Consider the following 22,502-nt stretch of genomic DNA (forward strand, 5'->3'; position numbering starts at 1 on the left):
TAAAGTTGATTATTAGTATAATTGGGCGCTTTAGGACATTTTTTTGAGCTTTCTCAGAGGAAATGGGAAGTTAGTGTTTGTTCCCTTCGTGTTTTTCTATTTTGCCTTCCAGACTTTAGACTTTTTATTGTGCGTCTCTCAATATCTTTGACCAAATACCTTGATATCGATATTGTGACAATATTGTAGGGATGACTGTTGGTGCTTTCATAAGATATTTACATATGAGAGATTTTTGCTGATCAGTCATCAGTAATATGGATATGGTGGCCCAGCAGGTAGAGACAAATTGTAAAATGGATACAATAGTCGAAAAAGTTCCAGAAATTGCATGCCTTTAACATAATACAGCCTTAAAAACCAGGAAAACACATCACTTATACTATTATTATGATATATATGAATATCTTGAATCCTAGATCTAGTTTCATATCATGATGTTAATATATATCACTCAGCTGTAATCTACGCTGCTGCCTTACTAACATGGTACCTGGGCTCTCCCACCTTCCTTCCCTCAGGACCATGGGCTACCAGCAGGAAGTGGTGGAGCGCGTCGTCAAGGAGACCGGACAGACAGAAGACACCTTTCTCGTCCTGGAGAGGATCGTCGAGGAGACGAAGCGCTGCGAAGCGGCAGCGAGAGGAGGGGAGAAAGGAAAAAGACTGAACTCTGCACGGCCTACAGAAACTTGCCCCACCTCCACCTCCACCTCTTCGTCTTCCTCGTCTGCGTCCTCCTCCTCCTCCTCCTCCTCCTCCTCCACGGTGTCTCGCAGCAGAGAGAAGGAGCGTGGGCTGAGCAGAGTGCTGCTCGACCCGGGGAAATCGAAAGAGAACATCAAGCCGGGGCATCACGGCGGCTGCAGTAACGGCCTGGGCCACCGCAGGCAGTGCAGCGGCAGTGAGACCAGCACCCAGCAGGTAACCCTCACCTGTCTGCCGTGTCATCCGTTTCCATGGAGAAATGAAGCGGGTGCAGAAAGATGGTGGCCCCTTAGGCTTCAGTGCAGCACGCCTAAACAAAAATATCCCGTCTAAGCACTTGGGCTGTGGGATTAAATCAGTTCAAGGCCATTTTTAAATATTTGACTCACTTTTAAAGTTTGAAACAAGATTTAGACTCAGCCGCTTGTGTTTGCATGACGGTTTTCTGATAATAAGCAAGAGCTGAGCAATAAATCGATTAAATCAGATTCATGTTTTAAATCGACACAGAAAAATGTCTGAATCGTACAGGCAAGATTTGGACTACATATGTTATTATGTTATAAAAGCAGCTGAGCACTCAACTAAGCCAAAAAATTCAAAATCTGTATTTGTGAATCGCCAGTTATGTGATCAGATTCCCATCGGTTAGTTGTAGTTGGTGAAAAACAAGAAAAATCGGCATTAAAATTGGAAAAAGTTTGAAAAAAAAAAAAAGAAGTTTTATTCTTTGGCCATATCTCCGATGCTTCTATATCCCATGCTCTATAATCTGCTACTTTTACATTTTTCTCCTCACCTCATACTAACATTTCTCACCGCTTATTTCATTTTTTTTTTCTTTTACTTATTTTATTGTCCCCTCGTTTCATTTTTCGATGTCTTTATCTTGCATCTCAGATCAGCTCCTGTAATTTGCGTCATATCTCATGAGTCATCTCACCGGATTTTATATTTTTCTCTCTGCGAGTTAATCATTTCATTGTTTCGCCTCTCGTTTTGTCTCACCTCATCCACCGCTCAAAATCTCACTTTCGTTCACTGATTAATTCATTTTATTTCACGTATCGGGTCTCATTTATGTCACCTCCGCTCATTTGCATTTCTTCATTTCTCAAATCCCATCTCATCTCAATCCCAATACCAGAGTAGCTGAATGTCATGCCGCCGCTGCTTTGCTTTCAAAATGACCCTGATCGGCTGTAAGGGGCTGCTGTTGGTGTTTTCGGAGTCATTTGTCACGTTCACTTGTTTTTCTCGAAAAATAAATGAAATTCCGTTTCAGGCCATCACCATCAAGAGGAGCTCCAGCGCTCAGGGAGGGGCGGGGAACTATGAGGTCATCACCATCGACGACGACGACGACGTCATCGCCACGGAGACCCTGACGCCGGGAACAAAGTCGTCCCGGATGAAGGCGATGGAGCAGCTGGACAGCCACTCCGGCTCGAGAACAGACTACTTGGCGCGGGGCGGCGGCGGCGGGGGATCGCAGAGGGACTACCTGTCCAGGGGCGGGACTCAGACTCTGGGAGGACCAATCAAATTGGAGAGCGTGACGGCGCTCCGCAGCGCGCCCCAGTGGCTCACCACCACCGGCTCGTCCTCGTCCTCCTCCCCCGCTGTAGGTATCACAACAAGGTGTTGAGTTTCTCTGCTGAGCTAAGATTTGATCACAGCACGCTGCCGTCTCATGAGGGTGTGTGTGTGTGTGTACCTGGTATTGCTAATGTTGTGGAGACATAAATGTGTTTACACAGTCACGTTGTGGGGACTCGCCTCCCTTATGGGGACAAAAAGCAAGTCCCCATAAGTGAAAATCATCAAATTTTAGGGTGAAGACTTGATTTAAAGCTAAGATAACTTTAGGGTTAGGTTAAGGTTAGGATAAATCTCCAGGAAATTAATGTAAGTCAATGTAATGTCCCCAGAAGTGATGGAAACCAACTTGTGTGTGTGTGTGTATGTGTGTGTGTGTGTGTGTGTAGTGTTTGTTGTGGTGGTGGTGTTTCAGTCGCTCTCTCATCAAGGCTCGCACTGGTCATGTGTGTTTTGAGGTCTCCTTGAAATTTGATATTCTAGACAAGGAAATCAGGGGAATACGGTGCATTTTGCAGATGAGCACCAACATAACAGGGAATTTCTCAAGTGGGTCAGGTAACAGGAAACTTGTGGAACATATTTATTCACTGTGCTGACCGACCGAAAACACAAAGTCTGTTTCAAACCCTGTTAATAAATCAATAAAAAATAAAAAATACTAGTTGACTAGATGTGGTTCCTCCAAAAGGTTTGAACTTTTGGAGGAACTTGACAAACTGAGCTGAGCTGAAACGCAGCACCAAAAGGAAGAACCTCAAAGCTTCAGATCAGGGAAGTGATTTGCTTCCAGGGGGAATTTTACATGACGAGGACGAGGGGATCAGCGCTGTGAGTCTCACGGTGTTGTTACTGACGTTGTGGTGTCGCTGTCGAAATCATGAATACGGCTGCATCTCATCATAGTTTTAATCTGTTCATTATTTATTCGATTAATCGTTTAGTCTGTCAACTGTCTCAAACAATGGGAAATAATCATAGGAAGTTTAGTAGAGTTTAATGTGATCATTTGAATTTGCCTCCTCTGTCTAAGCAGCAGCCAAAAAAAAACAAAGTATTAATTTTAAAATTATATAAAAGAAGAAGTGTCAGACAATCTTGGCATTTAGTGGTCTGACTGAAGCTTGAATCAGACAGTGTTTGCGATTATTATTTGAGAAATCATCCAATATTACATACAGTTGTCTCTTGATTGACTAATTAATTAATCCACTACTGATTTCAGGACTAGTAATGAACATGTTGACGTTGTTGTTGATTGATCAGCTGTTTGTCTCGTTGCTGTTTCACAAACAAATCTGTCATCATCACCTCCTCCTCTCCTTCTTCTTCTTCTTCTTCTCCCTCAGTTAAATGACCCCAGCTCCCGCCCCTCAGCTTCTTCCTACCAGACTATTGGCCACATGGGGTTCCATGTGGGCGGGGCCAGGGTCCCCCCAGCCATTGAGCCCCCGGCGCCGCCCGTAACCGGCCTGGCCCGTTTCCACCAGTCGCTGAGGACCCCGTACACCCTGACGCTGCCCAACGAGCCGGGACGCCCCGAGCTCAGGCACATCATCATAGACGGCAGCAACGTGGCGATGTCGTGAGTTCACACACAAACGCACCCACACACACACACACACACACACAAATTTAGACACATTTATAGCACCTATGGTAATGAAGACTGTACTATTCGTTTCAGGTGTGTCAGTTCACACACCTACAGCACACATACACACCACAGTCTTCACACATGCTCACATACAAAGCCATTACTGTTCCCATCACCATCATCATCACTTAAGGTAACACACCCCCTCACTCTCTCTCACACACACACACACACACACACACACACACACTAAGCCAGCCAGCACACTCTGACAGGATGCTGTGCCCAGCGACACCCTGCACCATGTGTGTGTGGGTGCACAGAACCGAAAGCCCACATACTCATGTAGAGCTGTTACTCACTACTGATTTCTGTGCGTGTGTGTGTGTGTGTGTCAAAGTGAAAACAGCTGTATCGTCGTGATAGTGGGGAGTGGGCTGTGGTGAGGGTGTTTTTTTTTTTTTTTAACAAAAGAAGAAGAAGGAGGGGCTTTTCCTGTAATGCTATTCAGGGCTGCCGTAGTTTCAGGTTGAAGTCTGAACTTTAGACAGGGATTGCAAAACCATGACGACAGGCTTTTGGCGAGGCCACTTTAAACAGTGTGTGTGTGTGTGTGTGTGTTTGAGTGTGTAAAAAGGAAGGAGGTTTTTTTTCTCACTCTCGGTTGATCGGTTGTCTTGCCAGTCTTTGTCCTGGACGACCTTGTCGTGACCTCTCGCTCTTGCAGTCACTTCCTTTTGCGTTCCCTGCACAGCTCTGACTCCTCTCTTTACCAGAATCAGCGAGAAAAGCCCAAGACGCCCTGCGGCTCGGCAGGGCCGGACTAATCCAGGTCACTAGCACAGCTTGTACTCGTTTTTGTTTTGGTTTTGGTTTTGGGAAAGACAGTTAACATGATGCTCTTGTTCGCTGGATATTGCTGACAGGCAGCCATAAGTCAGCCTGGTGAGACCACGGCAGTCTTTTACCCACAGTGCACCCTTTTCTATATAGGAAGTTTACCAAAGATACCAGGGTTCTATAAAATCCACTTTATGAATCATATTTTTTCTTTACGTGCTCAGTGTCATGGGCGGGTGTGTAGGAATCAGTAGGGCTGTAGTCTGCTAGTCAACTGGTCGATTTATTGGTCGATACGTTCTTGGTCGGCCAAAATCTGATTGGTCGATTATTTGCCGTGTTAATTTGATCAGGAGTAAAGCACTAAGTGCTAATGGGGGTGTTTTCAGAACAGCCTGTTTCACAGGTAACAGTCTGTCTTCAGAACACCCCCCTTGTTTTCACAATGTTGGATTCGCCCAACCCCCTGGAGACAGACAGGTAGGCCGGTATGTTCTGAATTGAAGAAAACATTAGGCCTGGTTTTCCGAATACTTGCTTAATTAAGAACGTTTAATGAACATTTAGTCCTCTGCCAGGTCAAAGACGTCGTCAGTGTGGCAGCATTTTACCAAAATAGATGGAAAAAAAGTCAAATGCAAACTTTGCAAACAACAGTTTGCGTATCACAGCTCAACAACCAACATGGCATATCACCTAAAACGGTAAGCTAACATGTCTGCGTTAGCTTGCTCTGTTAGTTTTGAGTATAAACACATCAGAATTGGCATATTTCAAAGTTTTAGTCTAATAATCATTTTATAACGATTATTAGACTAAAACATCCATGACGACAGCAGCTTGACATAGTACTATTTTCGGAAATCATAGGCTATGATGTTGCGTAGGTGCACATGATGCAACGCCGACCTACTCCAGCGTGTCATTCAGTGCAAAATTATTAGGTCAAAAATGATTTAATATACTGCAAATACTAGTTTATGTTTATTTATAATTCATTTATAATTCATTTATGCGGACAAGGCTACCAGGTAGGCTATTGCCCAGTTAATTAATCTAAAAATAGTAACTTTTTTTGTACTCCCGCCGCCCCCCGGTTTTCTTTGGTTGACTACAGCCCTAGGAATCAGTGGCGTTTCATGTCACATTGGGGGAAAAAAGTCAAAGCTATGACCAGGTGTAAAGATACTGCTATCACATGAAACTAGACAACCTAAGGAATCTGTGGGTACCAAAAATACCATGTGAGGTTGCTGGCCAGGTGGCTAAATATAGGCTTAATTTTTATGAGGGAAAAACCGGCATTTCCAGAGGGGTCTCTTGACCTCTGACCTCCAGGTATCTGAGGGAAAATGGGTCCTATGGGCACCCAGGGGTCTGGCAGACATGCCCACCTCATGCTAGACCCATGTAGCTTTTTGCATGCAGTATTCTGGGGCTTAAACAGTCATGGAGTTGCCTAAATTGGGTTTGACTGGAAAGCTGAGACTCTTGTGGATTCACTGAGCCCAGTTCTATTCATGTATGATGATATCAGCCCCCATTGTTGTAATTTCATCATCGTGACACCATTTGTTTGGAAGTTGACATCACTGTATAAAATGACTAGGTGTGGCCTTAAGATAATCGCAGCCTCATGAAATGTTACACCCACAAACTAGAGACCGAGGGCATTCAGAGGATGTCTGAGTTTCCAGGTACACCGACAGTAAGGGGGAGTAGATTCTGAGCAGTTTCCAGAGCAGAAGATAAGAGAGTGATTCAGAAACAAAACACGATCGCAGTACTTGTAGAATCGCCCCACATATAAAATCAGCACTCAAGTGTCATGTTAGTATGGAATCAGCCAGCCCGGGTTATTACACACTGTCATTACAACAGTACAGAGTTCACCACATTAAAGTTGACTGGCTACAGAATACCCTAAACCTCTGTTCTACATCCGTCCGAGCAACAAATTTTCTACTCAAAACTTCAAATAAACTTGTGTAGTATTGTTCCACCAGTCCTTCAGTGCTGCATGTGACCGGAGAATATGGAGGGTAGAGGCTCCCTCACCTCTGCATCTCCAGCAACAGCCCTCTGATATTAGAGTCCACATAAATACCTTTAAAGTAGGGTTGGGAATCTCTGGCTTGAGGCCGATTCGATACATATCTAGATACACGGGTTATGATTCGATTAAAAAATGAAATGTTTTTAATACAGAACGATTCGATACGGTTCGATGCGCTTTAAGAACGATACGATTCGATACGATGTAAAAACAATATGATAGTTAACGTTTGTTGATGTAGACGTTCATCATAAAGAAAGCCAATTCTATAAAATGACATTCTTACAGTATTTTCAAACATGTAAAAGAGCACATATCCCCGAGCATCGTTGCTTTATGGCACTGTCAGAAATAAACAACAACAAAATCCATGTCAATGTATTTATTTTTAGACATGGACAAAAAAAGACTTGCTGAATAAACATCATTTTGTTGGATGGGATCAGAAAATAAAATGTGTATATATATATATATATATATAAAAACAGAACATAAGACTTTGTCTTCAGTCCATTCACTATAGCAATAAATAAATAGTGCAAAGCCCCTCCAAAAATGACAAATATCCTGTGGCTTAAATTGTCAATAGTGGCAAATATTAGTCCAGGAAAAGAGAAGCCAACATAAAACACTATTTTCCACATGGATGTAATGAAATGTTAAGTTGGAAAAGTAAACTTTTCTAACATTCCCATACTGCTTGTTGCTTGTTTTTAACTCACCACACTCGTCACTGTGTTTTCTCGTTGCATGAAAGTCGAGATTTGTAGCGCTACCGGTGTACTTCAGAGCTGCTCAACATAACTTGCAAATGGCATGGCCTTTATCGAGTTGTCGATCTTTTTTATAAAATCCAAAAATGTTCCAAACTTTAGATTTTTGTTTTCCTGATGTGAATCACCAGTTCCACCGGTTAAGCTGCGCTGGCATCAGTGCTGGTGCTGTTGGCAATATTTACATCCATTTTTTTTGTTTCTTTGTTTTTCATCATCCTTGTCAGTCATGTTACTCGTAGTTATACTGTAAATTTTTGGTTGGGAATATAACGTTATGGAGCATGTGCGGGAGTCGTTTCGTGAGCTCTTGTGTTGTTTTAGAGATGAAAACTGTAAAGCCTCAGGCAACCGACTCCTAGTCTCGCGATATCCGATCCACAACTCTACAATCGATTCATCTACGGATTCATGGCTGATCCGTATCGATTGAGGAGTCTGCTACCGACACAGCCATATCTCTCATCTGTAAAAGTTATCCGGTCATAACGGTTTATTGTTCCCAACCCTACTTTAAAGGTGTCCAGTGTCGTCTATGGATTATTTTAAGTCGAATTAATTTCCCGTTTTAATTATACATAGATTCATGAAGCATGGTTGCCACTCTGACATTCCCTCTTTCGCCACATCAGATGTTTTTTCATCCAGTTAGAATAAAACACGGCGTGTCGGTTGGGGGTCAGATCAGGTCCTTTGTGGTCAGATATTTCCAAATGGGTCAAAGTTCAAGACGAGACGTCGGGCGGCTAACACTCACACATCTGACTGGTGTTCATTGCAGCCCTGCTTCATGTCACACATGGCGCTTGCAGCAGGATATGTAAGTAAGTAAGTAAGTAAATTTTTCTTTGTAGAGCACTTTTCCTAGATACAATCACAAAGTGCTTTACAGCATAGATAAAATGCAGTAAAATACAGGGATAAACAACAGAAAAACACAGCACAACAGCAAGCAGCTTCACAGAGGCCCCAGAGACATCAGCAGTGAAAAGCCTGTCTAAAAAGATAAGTTTTAAGTTCTCTCTTAAAACCTTCAGTGGAGGCGAGGGGCACTGGCCTGGAAAGAGTGATCGCCTCGCGTTTTAAATTTGGTGCGGGGGACCATCAAGAGTTTCTGATCTGATGACCTTAGGGGACGTGAGGGAGAATAGGGTCTCAGTAGCTGAGTTATGTACACAGGAGCTTGATCATGGAGGGCTCTGAAAGTAAGAACTAAAATCTTAAAATGGATCCTAAAAGTAACTGGTAACCAGTGTAAAAGAATATAAAATTGGGTTGATATGATCCCTTTTTCTAGAACCAGTTATGAGCCTTGCTGCTGCGTTCGTCGTTTGTGCCAAGTAGCAGTCAGCTGATGTCAGAATGCACGTGTCGCGACCAGACTCGGCCACATCTATCGAACAAGGCCGTCTGTTTAAACGGCACTGAGCTTCATTCACGCCTGTAACACTTGCTTCGTGCCGCCTTGCTGCTTTAGGCGGCATTCAGTCCGAATCCAACAATCCAGTGATTTGCCTCGGCGATATCTGCCGATGTGGGTGTGTCACTACCCACTCGGTCTCAACGCCGGCTCACATGATTGGCCGCTGTGTTTTCTGCCGGGTCACCCTGTGGCACACACTGCGGCCCTGTGCAGTCTAGCCAATCATCTTTTTTCTTAACACCCAGGTTCAGTGTTATGTAGTGGGCGGTTGTGTTGGAATCAGTGGCATTTTTGTGTGTCACATCGAGGGGGAAAAAAGCAAATTCTGTGTGAACGAGCCCTTACTTTGAAAATCTCTTCACCCACCCAGGCTCTGTATGTACCAGTACTGGATTTTTTGTATTCCCAGCTGAATCTTCAACATGAATTTGTGCTAGAAGGTTCCTCAGAGCAGGGCCTGTGCCACCAAATACTGCTGTATTACAGTTAGGTGCAATAAATGGTTCATATTTTAGTATTTAAGTATCCTGACCTGCTGTAATTGCTCACCCTGGAGCTTGAGGTGTTTTCACATCTATATTTTTTAAACCCGGGTTGAAGAGACACATTTTCACTGCAAAAACGCAAAATCTTACCAAGATTATTTGTCTTATTTCAAGTCAAAAATGTCTTATTACTAGTCAAAATATCTCATTACACTTAAAATAAGACATGATCACCTCAGAAGTAAATTGTTTTTAGACAATTTCCACTTGTTTCAAGTGAAAGTTCACTTGAAACAAGTGAAAATTAGCTAGAAACAAGAAACAAATTTTGCCAATGAAACAAGCAAATTTTCTCTTGTTTCAAGCAAATTTTCACTTGAAACGAGAGACAATTGTCTAAAAACAAGTTACTTCTGAGGTGATCATGTCTTATTTTAACTGTAATAAGATATTTTGACTAGTAATAAGACATTTTTGACTTGAAATAAGACAAATAATCTTGGTAAGATTTTGACTTTTTGCAGTGTTGAAAGAGTTTCTCAAATATAGCCTAACAAGTAGGTTACTGAGAACAGTGTAGAGTAACCCAAAAATGGTTTATCATAGCAGGAAAAGGGCTGTGCTTGATTTTTTTTTTTCACTACCCCAGCTGTTGAGGGTCAGTCGGCAAATTTGTGACATTTTGACATTTAAGCGATTTTATTAAGCCAGATAATACCATTATCCCGGGAGAATAAATAACAGTTTATTCGATGTCATGGTGGCGTCAGCTGTTGTGAGCTGATCAGCTGATTGCTCCCGACACAAGCTGAGCTCAACCTTGTGGGTTTCATACTGCAGCTTTAGCCCCGGGGGAATCGCCTCTCTCTGTTTCTGAGCAGGATTGAAATTGCCTGGAGTGAAAGTTTCCTGCCGCAGCTGAAAATGAATGTGAAACTGCTTGTGCTTTTACGCCGGGGTCGCCCCAAGTTGAAAATGTAGGCGCGAAAGCTCCGAAAAGCTGGTAAAACGGCGTGGGCCAGGGGTATACCATCTCTCCAAGGGCATTTCTGTTCTGACTCTGTGCTGTTATGTGGTCAGATTACCAGATTACCTCCAGGTGATGATGTCGCCTCTTTCAGGGCCTGGATGTGTCCCGTCATTCTTACGATCTCGGATGCTTTTCCCTGTCTCATTATGTCCACGTTTCCATTGGGATTTCACTGAGCTCGCCCCCCCCCTCCCCCTCCCGAGCTCAGAGGCGTCTCTTCCTCGTCGGCTTCACGTCCAGCTTTCCCCCGGTGATTTTACTGCTTGCGTAATCTCTTCCTGGTTACTGCTGCGGTGTCATTTATCACTTTCTCTTTCAACAGACTGCGGAACTTCCCTCGAGTTTGCATAGCAGGGCTGACCACAAGCTAAAACTATCATGTCCTGTAGCGTGTGTGTTGGCGCATGTGTACGTGTTGTGTATAATTAGGTGTGTGTGTGGTCTGCTTCTGAGTCTCTGCGTCGTGTTTGTGTCTGGTCTGTGACCCAAGGTGCACTTTTGAGTCATTTTTATCTCTCTGTATCTCTGGGTTTTCTTAATATCTATTGTTTCCCATCTGTAGATTAATTTGCATCGTGTATCTCACTTGCCCACGGACGCCTTGACTCACCAAATTTGTGCAGTAACATGAAAAGTTGTTACTTGCTTCTTGTGCACACGGTTCTCTGCTGTGCTCCAAACGGTGAATTTTGCTTCAAACACTCAAAGTGTGGGAAACACGGCTCTAAAAACGTCCCGAGCTGCTTTCCTGTGTGGACATCCTCACACGGTGTAGTGGTGTAAGCTGTTCATTATGTAATTATTGTGACAGCGAGCTAACGCGAGGCTCCTTGTGGTCATCAAAACGGAAATCTGCCTCAAACCGGAGTGATATCAATCTTAATCACAGATTAAAAACTGGCTTCCCGTGAACCGTGTCAGTTTATTTCGCCGTGTATAATTACATGCAGGATGTAAAAAAGTTCTGTTATTGTGAAATTTAAACTGGCATGCCAGCTGAAACGTTTCCCACGCACGTCACAGTTGGTGTCTGAGGGGAAAACAATCTTTGCTATTCGTTTTGTTTTGATTTTATGATGTGTACTATTGGAAATGCATGTTTTATTTATCAAAGCAAGAGCTAAAAGGACTGACCATAACTTGTTGCTCCACGTGTCCCATGAATGTCAGGACTGATTTAGATAGATAGATAGGTAGATAGGTATACTTTATTGATCCCAAACTGGGAAATTCACATGTTACAGCAGCATCATCAATAAAAACATAAAATAAAATTACAATTAAAATTAAAAGTATATACAACAGTGGCTAAATATGCAAAATATATACACTAAAGACAATGAGGGCTAAGTATATACAATAAAGTAGCCTAAGAATATGAAATATTTGAGTACATACTTGGGGCGATATGGCCAAAAACGATAAAATGCATTATTTTAGTTGATCAATAGCTATTTCCATATACATCAAACTGATCGATATTTTACTGAACATTTTTTATACTGAGGAGAAAATATATTGTTATTTTGTTATTGATTAATTCAGAGTTCTGTTTTAAATCAATGCCGAAAAAAAAAAAAAAAGGCTGAATGTTGAAGTGGAGATTTTGACTTTGTACTTTACAGCTGAGCTTCCTGTCAGCCGATGCAGTCATCTAACACAGATCCTGTCTAGAAATGTGTGTGTCACTCGCCAGTCACATGACCACTCCCGCTGAGATTCCCATCACTTAGTAATAATAGTTATCGAGAAACAAGTCAGCGCACCGCAGGGAACCACAGGGAAGTCGCCGGAAGGTCCAGAGTCAGAGCAGAAGTTACCGTCATTTTGACATCAGACGAGCCTGAGGGCAGCAGTTTGTCCATATGGTTCAGTGTGTTGCTGAACTGTTTGTCTTAGAGCTTGTCACCACCCACACACACTTTAAAGAGTACTGCGATGGTCTAATAAAAAAAAAAAAAAAAAAAAAAAATCCCCCTATTATTCTGGCTACCACCGTACCCTTGACCTGATTTTGGAAAAAACAAACGAGAAGCATATTTTTCTGTGCCGTAGACGTCTCTGCTGAAAGTGACGCTGCCCCTCTCAGTCTCAAGTTGAATGCTGTAACCTTTTCACAGGAAAAAACCCAACAAGGTACAGCTGCTCTTCTCTGCTGCTAAATGACTTGAGCAGTAATGACAGAAACTGGCTGAAAGCTGGCACATGTGTGTCACAACACAGAGTAAAGCAGAAAGCTGTTGATTTGATATTTTCCATTGTTTGTTTTCCATGCAAACAATCCCCTTTTCCCAGTAAGCCGGGCACCATGGGAGAACAGGAGTTGAGGGTTGGGCGATTTGCCACAATAATCCATGAAATCAGTTTCAGTCTGATGATGCATTCTGTCTGCAGACGGTTTTTCCCAGGAGAAACTGTGAGAACAGAGCTGCATTTAAAGATGCGTCAGTGGTGATGATGCACCGGAAGCCTTTCGAGGCCCGCGAGTCAAAAGCAGGCCAGCAAACGGGTCAGAGTGGATGTCGGCGAAGCGGCGAGCGGCGAGCCGAGTCTGGCTGACAGTGCCTCAGGACGTCCCGGGCCGCAGCCTGGCCTCTGTGGCTGCAGCAGCTTCCTGCTCTCTGTGGCTGGCTGCTCTCGGGGAGTTTCTCTATCTGTCTATCGCTGTTTGTTGTTTGTGTTGTTCTGCGGTTTTCTGTCCTAGCTACCCCGTTTGTTGTGCTGTTGCTAGCTGACGTGCATGTGCAGAGCGTGCACGTCACCGCCAACAATCTAGGTCAGCTGATGGCGCATGTGCGGTGCGACTGGTGTGTGTGTGTTTGCATATACGTGTGTTGATGTGTGTGTCCAGGGTGAGCTGACGCTTGTAGGAAGAGCTTGTCGTGGCTTGCGCTGTTGCTAGGCAACGTTTAAACCTCGTTTTAAAGGGCCACGATGTCGTGTGACTTTTTGAAGTATTTTGAACTTTGTGCTCAGGCGATGAACTCCCAGTTCTTTTTTCACCTCTTTATTCATTTTAGTGTTTTGTTTCTTTTCCTGTCTCAAGGCTGACATCCCTCTCTCGTCCCCTGTCTCTCTAGTTGTGGCTAAAACTGGGTATTGACAAGGTTTTATTAGTATTGATGCTCTTATCAATTCTTTTCCTTCATAATTCCCTTCATCAAGGCCCAGGATGGCGCTCGCTGTGCAGGGTGACAGGAAGAGCGGTGCACATGCACGTCCGATTCCGCTTCACCACACTTGTGGTTTTGCAGCGTCAGCACTTCCACATTTACATGACATGTTTCGTGATTATCAAGAAGCGCTCATGATGAGGCCCGCTTCCGGTGCTCGCTGATGACCACACGGCGGCTGGCACGCTCGCGCTCTTTCATGCACGTTGGGTGCCGGCTTCCCGCTCGCACATGCAAATGTGTCAGCGCGGCGCCTGGACGTCACCGGCCGGTCAGCTGAATGGGCAGCATTGTGCAGGGAATTCTAGCTGCCTCTGAGGAACCGACTGAATAACTTTATTGACACCTGCATCGTGACAAAGCAAGCACCTGTCACTGTTTCTCCAGCAAAGGGGAAGTTCATAAATCATAGGTAAAGTTTTTTAATGAATGGAAGCTCTTTCATACACTGCAAAAACTCAAAATCTTACCAAGATTATTTGTCTTATTTCAAGTCAAAAATGTCTTATTACTAGTCAAAATATCTCATTACACTTAAAATAAGACATGATCACCTCAGAAGTAACTTGTTTTTAGACAATTGTCTCTTGTTTCAAGTGAAAATTTGCTTGAAACAAGTGAAAATTTGCTTGTTTCATTGGCAAAATTTGTTTCTTGTTTCTAGCTAATTTTCACTTATTTCAAGTGAATTTTCACTTTTTCCACTGGCAAATTTTGCCAATGAAACAAGCAAATTTTCACTTGTTTCAAGTGAATTTTCACTTGAAACAAGTGAAAATTGTCTAAAAACAAGTTACTTCTGAGGTGATCATGTCTTATTTTAAGTGTAATGAGATATTTTGACTAGAAATAAGACATTTTTGACTTGAAATAAGACAAATAATCTTGGTAAGATTTTGCGTTTTTGCAGTGTAGCTTCTCTCAGGCTGATGTTAAAATTATCTAATTAGATGCCAGCTAAGTTTAATCCTGATTAGCTGTGTTGCTGCAAAGAAAGTTATTGATTTGTGGCAAAGCTGGACAGCCTACCAGGTAAACCTTTTTTTTTTTTTTTTTTTTTTTTTTAACTGAATCAAATCAGGAGCCACAAGTTGTTCTCACAGTTGTCGTCTTGGTTTCCTTGTGAAAACACAGCTTGTTTCTCTTGGCCGGACATCAGGCTTATGTTAGTGCCACTGATGTAAACACACCCTTGAGCCGCCGCTGTGACGTCAGTGAAGCTGCGCAGCTGTTGCCTCGACGACACGGAGCACCCGGAAACACTCGCCAGTCCGACTCGTTCGGTTTCTCCAGTGACGTCACGTCACACGCCGAAGCAGAGACAGGAAATTCCCAAGAAATCACCAACAGACGTGTACTGTCACACGTATCCCTGATCACATTAACATCCTGTTCTCCTTCCATCTCTCTCTCTCTCTCTCTCTCTCTCTCTCTCCCTCAGTCACGGCCTCCATCGGTTCTTCTCCTGTCGAGGTATAGCTCTGGCGGTGGAGATGTTTTGGAGGCGGGGCCACAGAGAGATCACCGTCTTTGTCCCTCAGTGGCGCCAGAAGAGAGACAGACTCACCACAGGTACATGAGTGTGTGTGTGTGTGTGTGTGTGTGTGTGTGTGTGAACTCAGTGTGTCCTTTACCCACACTGAGGTGAAGGACACAAACAAAAAAAAGGAAATAAAAGTTAAAATTCATGATGTAGCTGCTTTGATTTTTACTCACTTCTTTATCAATTAAAACATAAAAAATTCTGATTTAATGGGTTTTTCTTTTATCCCTCAAGCGAATGGAAACAAGACGTGTGTGTGTGTGTGTGTGTGTGTGTGTGTGTGTGTGTGTGTGTGTGTGTGTGTGTGTGTGTGTGTGTGTGTGTGTGTGTGTGTGTGTGTGTGTGTGTGTGTGTGTGTGTGTGTGTGTGTGTGTGTGTGTGTGTGTGTGTGTGTGTGGGCATTAACTCCCTTGCTGTCTCACCACAGAACAACACTTCCTGAGCCAGCTGGAGGACCTGAGGCTGCTCTCCTTCACTCCCTCCAGAGAGGTGTGTGGCCAGAGGATATCGTCACACGATGACAGGTAAACACACACACACACACACACACACACACACACACACACACAGAGCACCTGAACGCCTACTCAAACCTGACGCTCTTTGAAGCAGTGTGGCAGTCGTCTTTTAGAGATGAGTCAGCCGGTTAGTGTTCACAGATTAGCCGTTGAGGTGTGTGCGGTCCGGTCAGCTGATCACACAGATCGTTATCCAGCTGTTCCGGTAAATTCAGGTCAGAGCCGGCCTGGCCTGAACGGGACGGTCCTGCCTGTGATGTTAGATAATAACACGCTGACTGAAGGTAGAGCGAGACCTCACGTGAAAACACAAACCTGCAGCATTCACAGTAACTTCAGTAAAGCTTTATTTCATTTGATTTGATTTGATTTGAAAAGTTTATTTTGAACAACAATAAAACAAAGCAACATGAATAACAACAGACAATGAAGTTATGTTCAAAAAGGAGTGGGAAGAAGTCGAAACTTATGTAATCCCACCCCCTCTACTAGTACCTGTACAAGTACCTGATGGACTTATCCTGCTTCTTTAATATTATTACTATCAATAGCCATTATATAATAGTAATAATAATACAATAGCAATAATAATAATAGCAATAATAATAACAATAATAATAATAATAGTACACAACACTTTTTAAAACCTACACTTACAAAATGCTTCACACGTGGAGAAAATAAAACCAAATGTATATTAAAAAACAAATTCATAGACAAGTGAACATAAAAGAGCACAGACAGAGAAGAGGTGGAGATCATAAGTCACTCCAAAGACGTTGGATAGAGATCTGTGAGCGGCTGGCCCATAAAAATCAGTCCAGGAATTCAGGAAAACACGTTAGTCCAGTAATTTTAGGCCAAAATTGGGGTCAACCTAGGACAAATTGCAAGAGAAGCAAACTCAACTGATTCTGTATCCTCAGTTTGTCCTGAGTGAGGGGAAAAAAAGTCCCAAGAAATCCCATTGGTGGAAAGTTTTGAAAATCACCTATTTATGGCCACATATTACCAAAAAACACTGTTTTTAACACACAGGGGAAAGGGATCAAAATTTTACTTTCAGATATCACTATAAAAATTCACGAGTTGATTACACACACAAAGACAAGAAAAAAAGTCAATTACAAGTTCTTTGAATTATTCTGTTTACACATGCATATCACACATTATCTGATTTGATATGCACTAATAAGGAATATAAGGAATAAATGATAGAAGAGACATTTAAACAGTGAATTAAAAGGTTACTATATATATAGTAACCTTTTAATTCACTGTTATATGGTAACCTTTTAATTCAAGGTTACTATATAAATAGTAACATTTTAATTCACTGTTTAAATATCTGCACTAATAAAGAATATAAGGAATAAACGACAAAACAGATATTTAAACAGTGAATTAAAATGTTACTATTTATATAGTAACCTTGAATTAAAAGGTTACTATATAACAGTGAATTAAAAGGTTACTGTATATATAGTAACCTTTTAATTCACTGTTTAAATATCTGTTCTGGCATTTATTCCCTATATTCCTTATTAGCGCATATCAAATCAGATAATGTGTGATATGCATGTGTAAACAGAATAATTCAAAGAACTTGTAATTGACTTTTTTTCTTGTCTTTGTGTGTGTAATCAACTTATGAATTTTTATAGTGATATCTGCAAGTCAAATGTTGACCCCCTTTCCCCTGTGTGTTAAAAACAGTGTTTTTTGGTAATATGTGGTCATAAATAGGTGATTTTCAAAACTTTCCACCAATGGGATTTCTTGGGACTTTTTTTCCCCTCACTCAGGACAAACTGAGGATACAACATCAGTTGAGTTTTCTTCTCTTGCAATTTGTCCTAGGTTTTTTCATAAAATGACTCGACTAAGTTGGTTTGGGAAGAGGACAAGTTTGGGAATTATTACAGGTTGTTTCATATTATTAGGGCCCGAGCACTGGAACAGTGCGAAGCCCTATTGTTTTTGCTTCGTTTCTTTCTTCTTCTTCTTCTTCTTATTATTATTACGTCCAAGTAAACCTTAATTTGACCCCCTAAACATGCTCAAAAACTCACCAAATTCGGCACATACATCAGGTCTGGCGAAAAATTTGATAAAATGGACAAACGGACCCCCTAAGTGCAAAAACGGGCTCGGTAGCGCCACCTAGGGACACAAAGGCAGCTGCTGCGGCCCACAGGAATGTGCTAGAAACACCAAACCAACGCCGAAATGTAGACCTCATCAAGCCCTACAATTCACGCGCTGACACCCCCCCTCTATAACCAACAGGAAGTCCGCAATTTGCGTTGGAATGTTCACGTTCTCGCCCAAAATTCCGCTTTGAACAAAATCTATCTCCTCCCAGGCCGTAAATGTCAGCGGCTTGAAAATTTAACAGATGACAGAGGACAGAGTGCTGAACAAAAGTTGCTAAAGATTCCGTCATTACTCGATTCGTTTGGATTTTATAAGCCCTCAAAGTCAGAGTGGCCAAAACCAAAACCTCATTTTTTCCCATGGAGTTTGGTATGCAGAGGCTGACACTTGGCACTAATTAAGCCCCTGGAGTCTAAAGTAAAAGTCTGACTGCTTTGAAAACTATGCAGATGGAAAGAGGACAAAAATTCCTACAAAAATATGTAGTTTTGATGTGGATTGGACCAAGTTTGTGGGAGCTGTGAAGAGTTTTCAAACGTTTTTGACTCTGGTGTGCTCTGCTCTGCACTCTGCCTGGACATGTGACTCACTCTAGCTGCCTCAGGAACGCGCAATACACACCCATTGTAAGAGCTCAGAGGGAGCAGAAAACACTCTCAAACTAAAACTGCCATAACTCAAAAACGGTAAAAGATAGCAAAATCATGTAAATGGGAGATTTATAGATCCGAGTCTCGTGACTCGTTTAAGCTTTGAATCAAGTCTGTAACTCAAACGGTGACCGAGCTGTGACACCTCAAACAGGGGTGGGTTTTCTGGATTTCTCCACTGGATTGAATGAGGATTTCTCTGTCTGCCTGCATTTTGGTGTGATCATGCCACAGCTGCCAGTACTCAAGTCAGTCACACACTAGGACATGCTAAGGGCGCCATCTGCTGGAGGGGCGCTGCTAGTGGCCAGAGGGGCACCAGCAGCGAATGTACTACCAGTGGGTTTTTGTTGGCGTTGTGTGTGTGTGTGTGTGTGTGTGTGTGTGTGTGTGTGTGTGTGTGTGTGTGTGTGTGTGTGTGTGTGTGTGTGTGTGTGTGTGCGTGTGTGTGTGTGTGCACGTGCGTATGTGTGTGTGTGTGTGTGTGTGTGTGTGTGTGTGTGTGTGTGTGTGTGTGTGTGTGTTTGTGTGAGTGAGTGAGTGAGTGAGTGAGTGTGTGTGCCTGCATTTTGGTGTGATCATGCAGCAGCTGCCAGTAGTCCTGTCGGTCACACACTAGGACTTCCGCGGCCTTTCAAAATAAAAGCCCAAAACTCTTTCACAATAAAAGCACCGAAAAATACCCTTAAAACTGGCACAAACGGACGAATTGTCTACGCTTCGACACGCGCGCCGTCCCCGACATGAACGGGGGGGGCGAGGGCCCGTCCAACGCTGCTTGCAGCTTTAATTTTTCTTTTTTTTTTTCTTTTTTTTTTTAATGGCGTGGGAGTTTCTGTTATGAAACAGTGCAGGCCGGACGTGTGTTTAGAAACCTGGTGAAGTAATCATGAGGCTCTGGTGCTGATCACCCCTCAGATGGAATGGTGAAATATAATGTGCACTTGTTTCCCCCGTACGTTGACTCGTCCTGCGTTCTGCTGCCCCGTCATCCTGACTCAGCAGGAGAGGTGTTTCCCTGCGCCGGGATCCAGGCCCTGACCTTTGGACGCAGGGAAACTCCTGAGTGTCCCGTGGCCAAATGTTTGTCCAGCTCCTCAGAGAGCCGCTGCTAATCCGGACCCACCCTGTCTCTCTCACATTCAGAATTCAAATTTGCTTTATTGGCATGCATGTTTGGGGAAAAAAAAAAAAAAAAAAAAAAAAACACAGTTGCCAAAGCATCAATCAATAAAATAAACAAAAGCAAAACAAATACATTCCATAGGTTCAAAATTCATAAATTCTTTACAGTGTAAACAAAACGTATTGAAAAGGAAATGAACACATAGGCTACAGACGATATTTAAAAAAAAAAAAAAAAAAATCAACAATATTACTAATATTACTAATGATGATTTATACTTGTTGATACATATGAAATGTGACTATATTTTGTTATTATGGAAACATCAAAGTCAAGTCTCTCTCTCTCTCTCTCTCTCTCTCTCTCTCTCTCTCCCTGTCTCTCTCTCTCTCTCTCTCTCTCTCTCTCTCTCTCTCTCTCTCTCTCTCTCTCTCAGGTTCCTGCTCCACCTGGCAGAGAAAACAGACGGCGTCATCGTGACCAACGACAACCTGCGGGACTTCGTCGACACGTCAGACGCCTGGCGGAAGATCATCCAGGAGAGGTAGATTCACCTGCCGTGTCGCTCGCTCACTCTCTCGCTCGCTCGCTCGCTCACACTGTGACCCGGCTGTGTTTACTGAGGAAGGTCAATCAACAGGTTGGATCGGCTGTTTGACTCACAGTGAGAAAGCGTTTTGTTTTGCGGCCGCTCTCTCTCCCTCGGCGTGTTTAAAAGGTTGAAGCCAAAGCAAACAGAGCGAGCGTGGCGAACATGAGAGTGTGTGGTCACAGTTTCGGCTCTCAGTTCCTCGTGAGAACCAAGACAAACGTCTGTGGCTCCAGTTAGACGCTCAGTGTGATTTAAAAAAAAAAAAAAAAAAAAAAAAACCTTTGGGACACAGCAGACGCTTCATTCAGTGAACAAATACAGGAAGGATGAATCTAGTATTTATAGAATTACACTTAGCAACTAAAATAGCTCTCTGATGATGTCAAACAGGTTAAATCTGATTTTGCATGAGGGCTGTTGGAAATGCAGCACCTCATCATAAATTGATTTTAGTGAAATAAAAGTAAATGAATACAATGTTGGTGACTACATTTCCTTCAGGGGGTTACACTGCAAAAACTCAAAATCTTACAAAGATTATTTGTCTTATTTCAAGTCAAAAATGTCTTATTACTAGTCAAAATATCTCATTACACTTAAAATAAGACATGATCACCTCAGAAGTAACTTGTTTTTACACAATTGTCTCTTGTTTCAAGTGAAAATTTGCTTGTTTCATTGGCAAAATTTGTTTCTTGTTTCTAGCTAATTTTCCCTTATTTCAAGTGAATTTTCACTTTTTCCAACTGGCAAATTTTGAAAATTGTCTAAAAACAATTTACTTCTGAGGTGATCATGTCTTATTTTAAGTGTAATGAGATATTTTGACTAGGAATAAGACATTTTTGACTTGAAATAAGACAAATCTTGGTAAGATTTTGTGTTTTTGCAGTGTAGATTGGTTTTATTTGAGGACGCGCTACACGTGGTTTTGTAGAGAGAGAGAGGTTAGGACAGGATGTGGATGGAGGCGAGGTGAATTTCACAGGGTAGCATCTCAGAGTAGCTGTGAATAAATTTTAGATTGCAGTGCGTGTCAAAGAATCGTACATGAAAACCAAAGTCTCTAAACTCTTGGATCAGGAGGGGAAGCCTTTCCCCGTGCCTGAAGGTGTCCAGTGTCTTTTATTGATTTTTTATTTTTATTTATTTATTTTTTTTGGCACACACAGAGAGAGAGAGAGAGAGAGAGAGAGAGAGAGACATAGAGCTGCTGTCCTTCACCTCATGTTCTCTACGTTTGGTTTCTGCTGTGTCGTGCAAATGTCGCCTCTGCTTTCTCCTTTAGTTACATGCAAATTGCCAAAAAACGTTTTTTAAAAAAGGATATATTTTTTTCCACGTCTGTGTCATATTGAACAGATACAGACATTATTCCATTGTGGATGTTAATAAAACTCGGGTGAGCCTGTTCTTACCATCATGCATGACGTGCAGATGATGGAGAGCTTCTGCCACAACACACACACACACACACACACACACACACACAATCACAGTCATTCGTGCCTCCCTTGGCCAAATCATCATGTTAATTTGGCGTCGGCTTGTGTTTGAGCGGCTCCGCGGTGTTTCTGCCTGTCCTGCCGCTCGGCTCGGCTCGGCAGTGTGTACACTCAGCTCTTCTCCAACACGGCCTCACACAGCTCTGATGCTGTGGCGCCCTCTAGAGGTGGCTGAGCAGATCAGCGGTCTGTGGAGGGAGTCTCATTCACTGTCACTTCTCTGTCGTCATGATTTTCTACAACAAAAACAATAGCTATTCAGAAACATCTTGTTGTGTTGGGATTCCCTCCAGTAAAGTCATTTGGATTGCACTAAAATGAGAAAATCTTTCAAACGAGAAGACGAAGACGCACTGCGCTCTGACACATGCCTGCTTTATCTGTTCTGTGAAGTTAGCCACGGGAGAAAATTGTCAAATGTGTTGTAAAAATGTGGATTTGACTTCATGGATTGTGTGTGTTGTGTCCCGCGTGCCCCGCAGGCTGCTCCAGTTTACATTTGTGGAGGACCACTTCATGATCCCAGACGACCCTCTGGGCAAACACGGGCCGCACATAGACGTCTTCCTGCGCAAAGACAGCAGGTAGGGTTTGTGTACGCGTGTGTGTGTGTGTGTGTGTGTGTGTGTGTGTGTGTGTGTGACTGGGACTAAATAGTGTCATTGGGCCTTCGTGTCATTTAAAACTAAACTAGATCATGTGCCGAAGGTTTAGAAGTAATGATTAT

The 22,502-nt window shown here is 42.8% G+C and overlaps 1 protein-coding gene across 1 annotated transcript in view; it reads left to right on the forward strand.

Annotated features, from left to right (window-relative positions):
• The window catches only part of n4bp1 (nedd4 binding protein 1), a 38,782-nt gene that overhangs the window by 13,386 nt on the left and 2,894 nt on the right, over positions 1-22,502 (forward strand). Inside the window, exons 5-11 of the mRNA XM_030053856.1 lie at positions 522-924; positions 1,994-2,332; positions 3,657-3,892; positions 15,126-15,256; positions 15,655-15,751; positions 20,115-20,222; positions 22,258-22,359. Of these exons, the coding sequence (XP_029909716.1) occupies positions 522-924; positions 1,994-2,332; positions 3,657-3,892; positions 15,126-15,256; positions 15,655-15,751; positions 20,115-20,222; positions 22,258-22,359 (1,416 nt within the window). The remainder of the gene's footprint in view (positions 1-521; positions 925-1,993; positions 2,333-3,656; positions 3,893-15,125; positions 15,257-15,654; positions 15,752-20,114; positions 20,223-22,257; positions 22,360-22,502) is intronic.

Source organism: Myripristis murdjan, chromosome 6 (assembly GCF_902150065.1).
Source record: "Myripristis murdjan chromosome 6, fMyrMur1.1, whole genome shotgun sequence".
Lineage (NCBI taxonomy): Eukaryota > Metazoa > Chordata > Actinopteri > Holocentriformes > Holocentridae > Myripristis > Myripristis murdjan.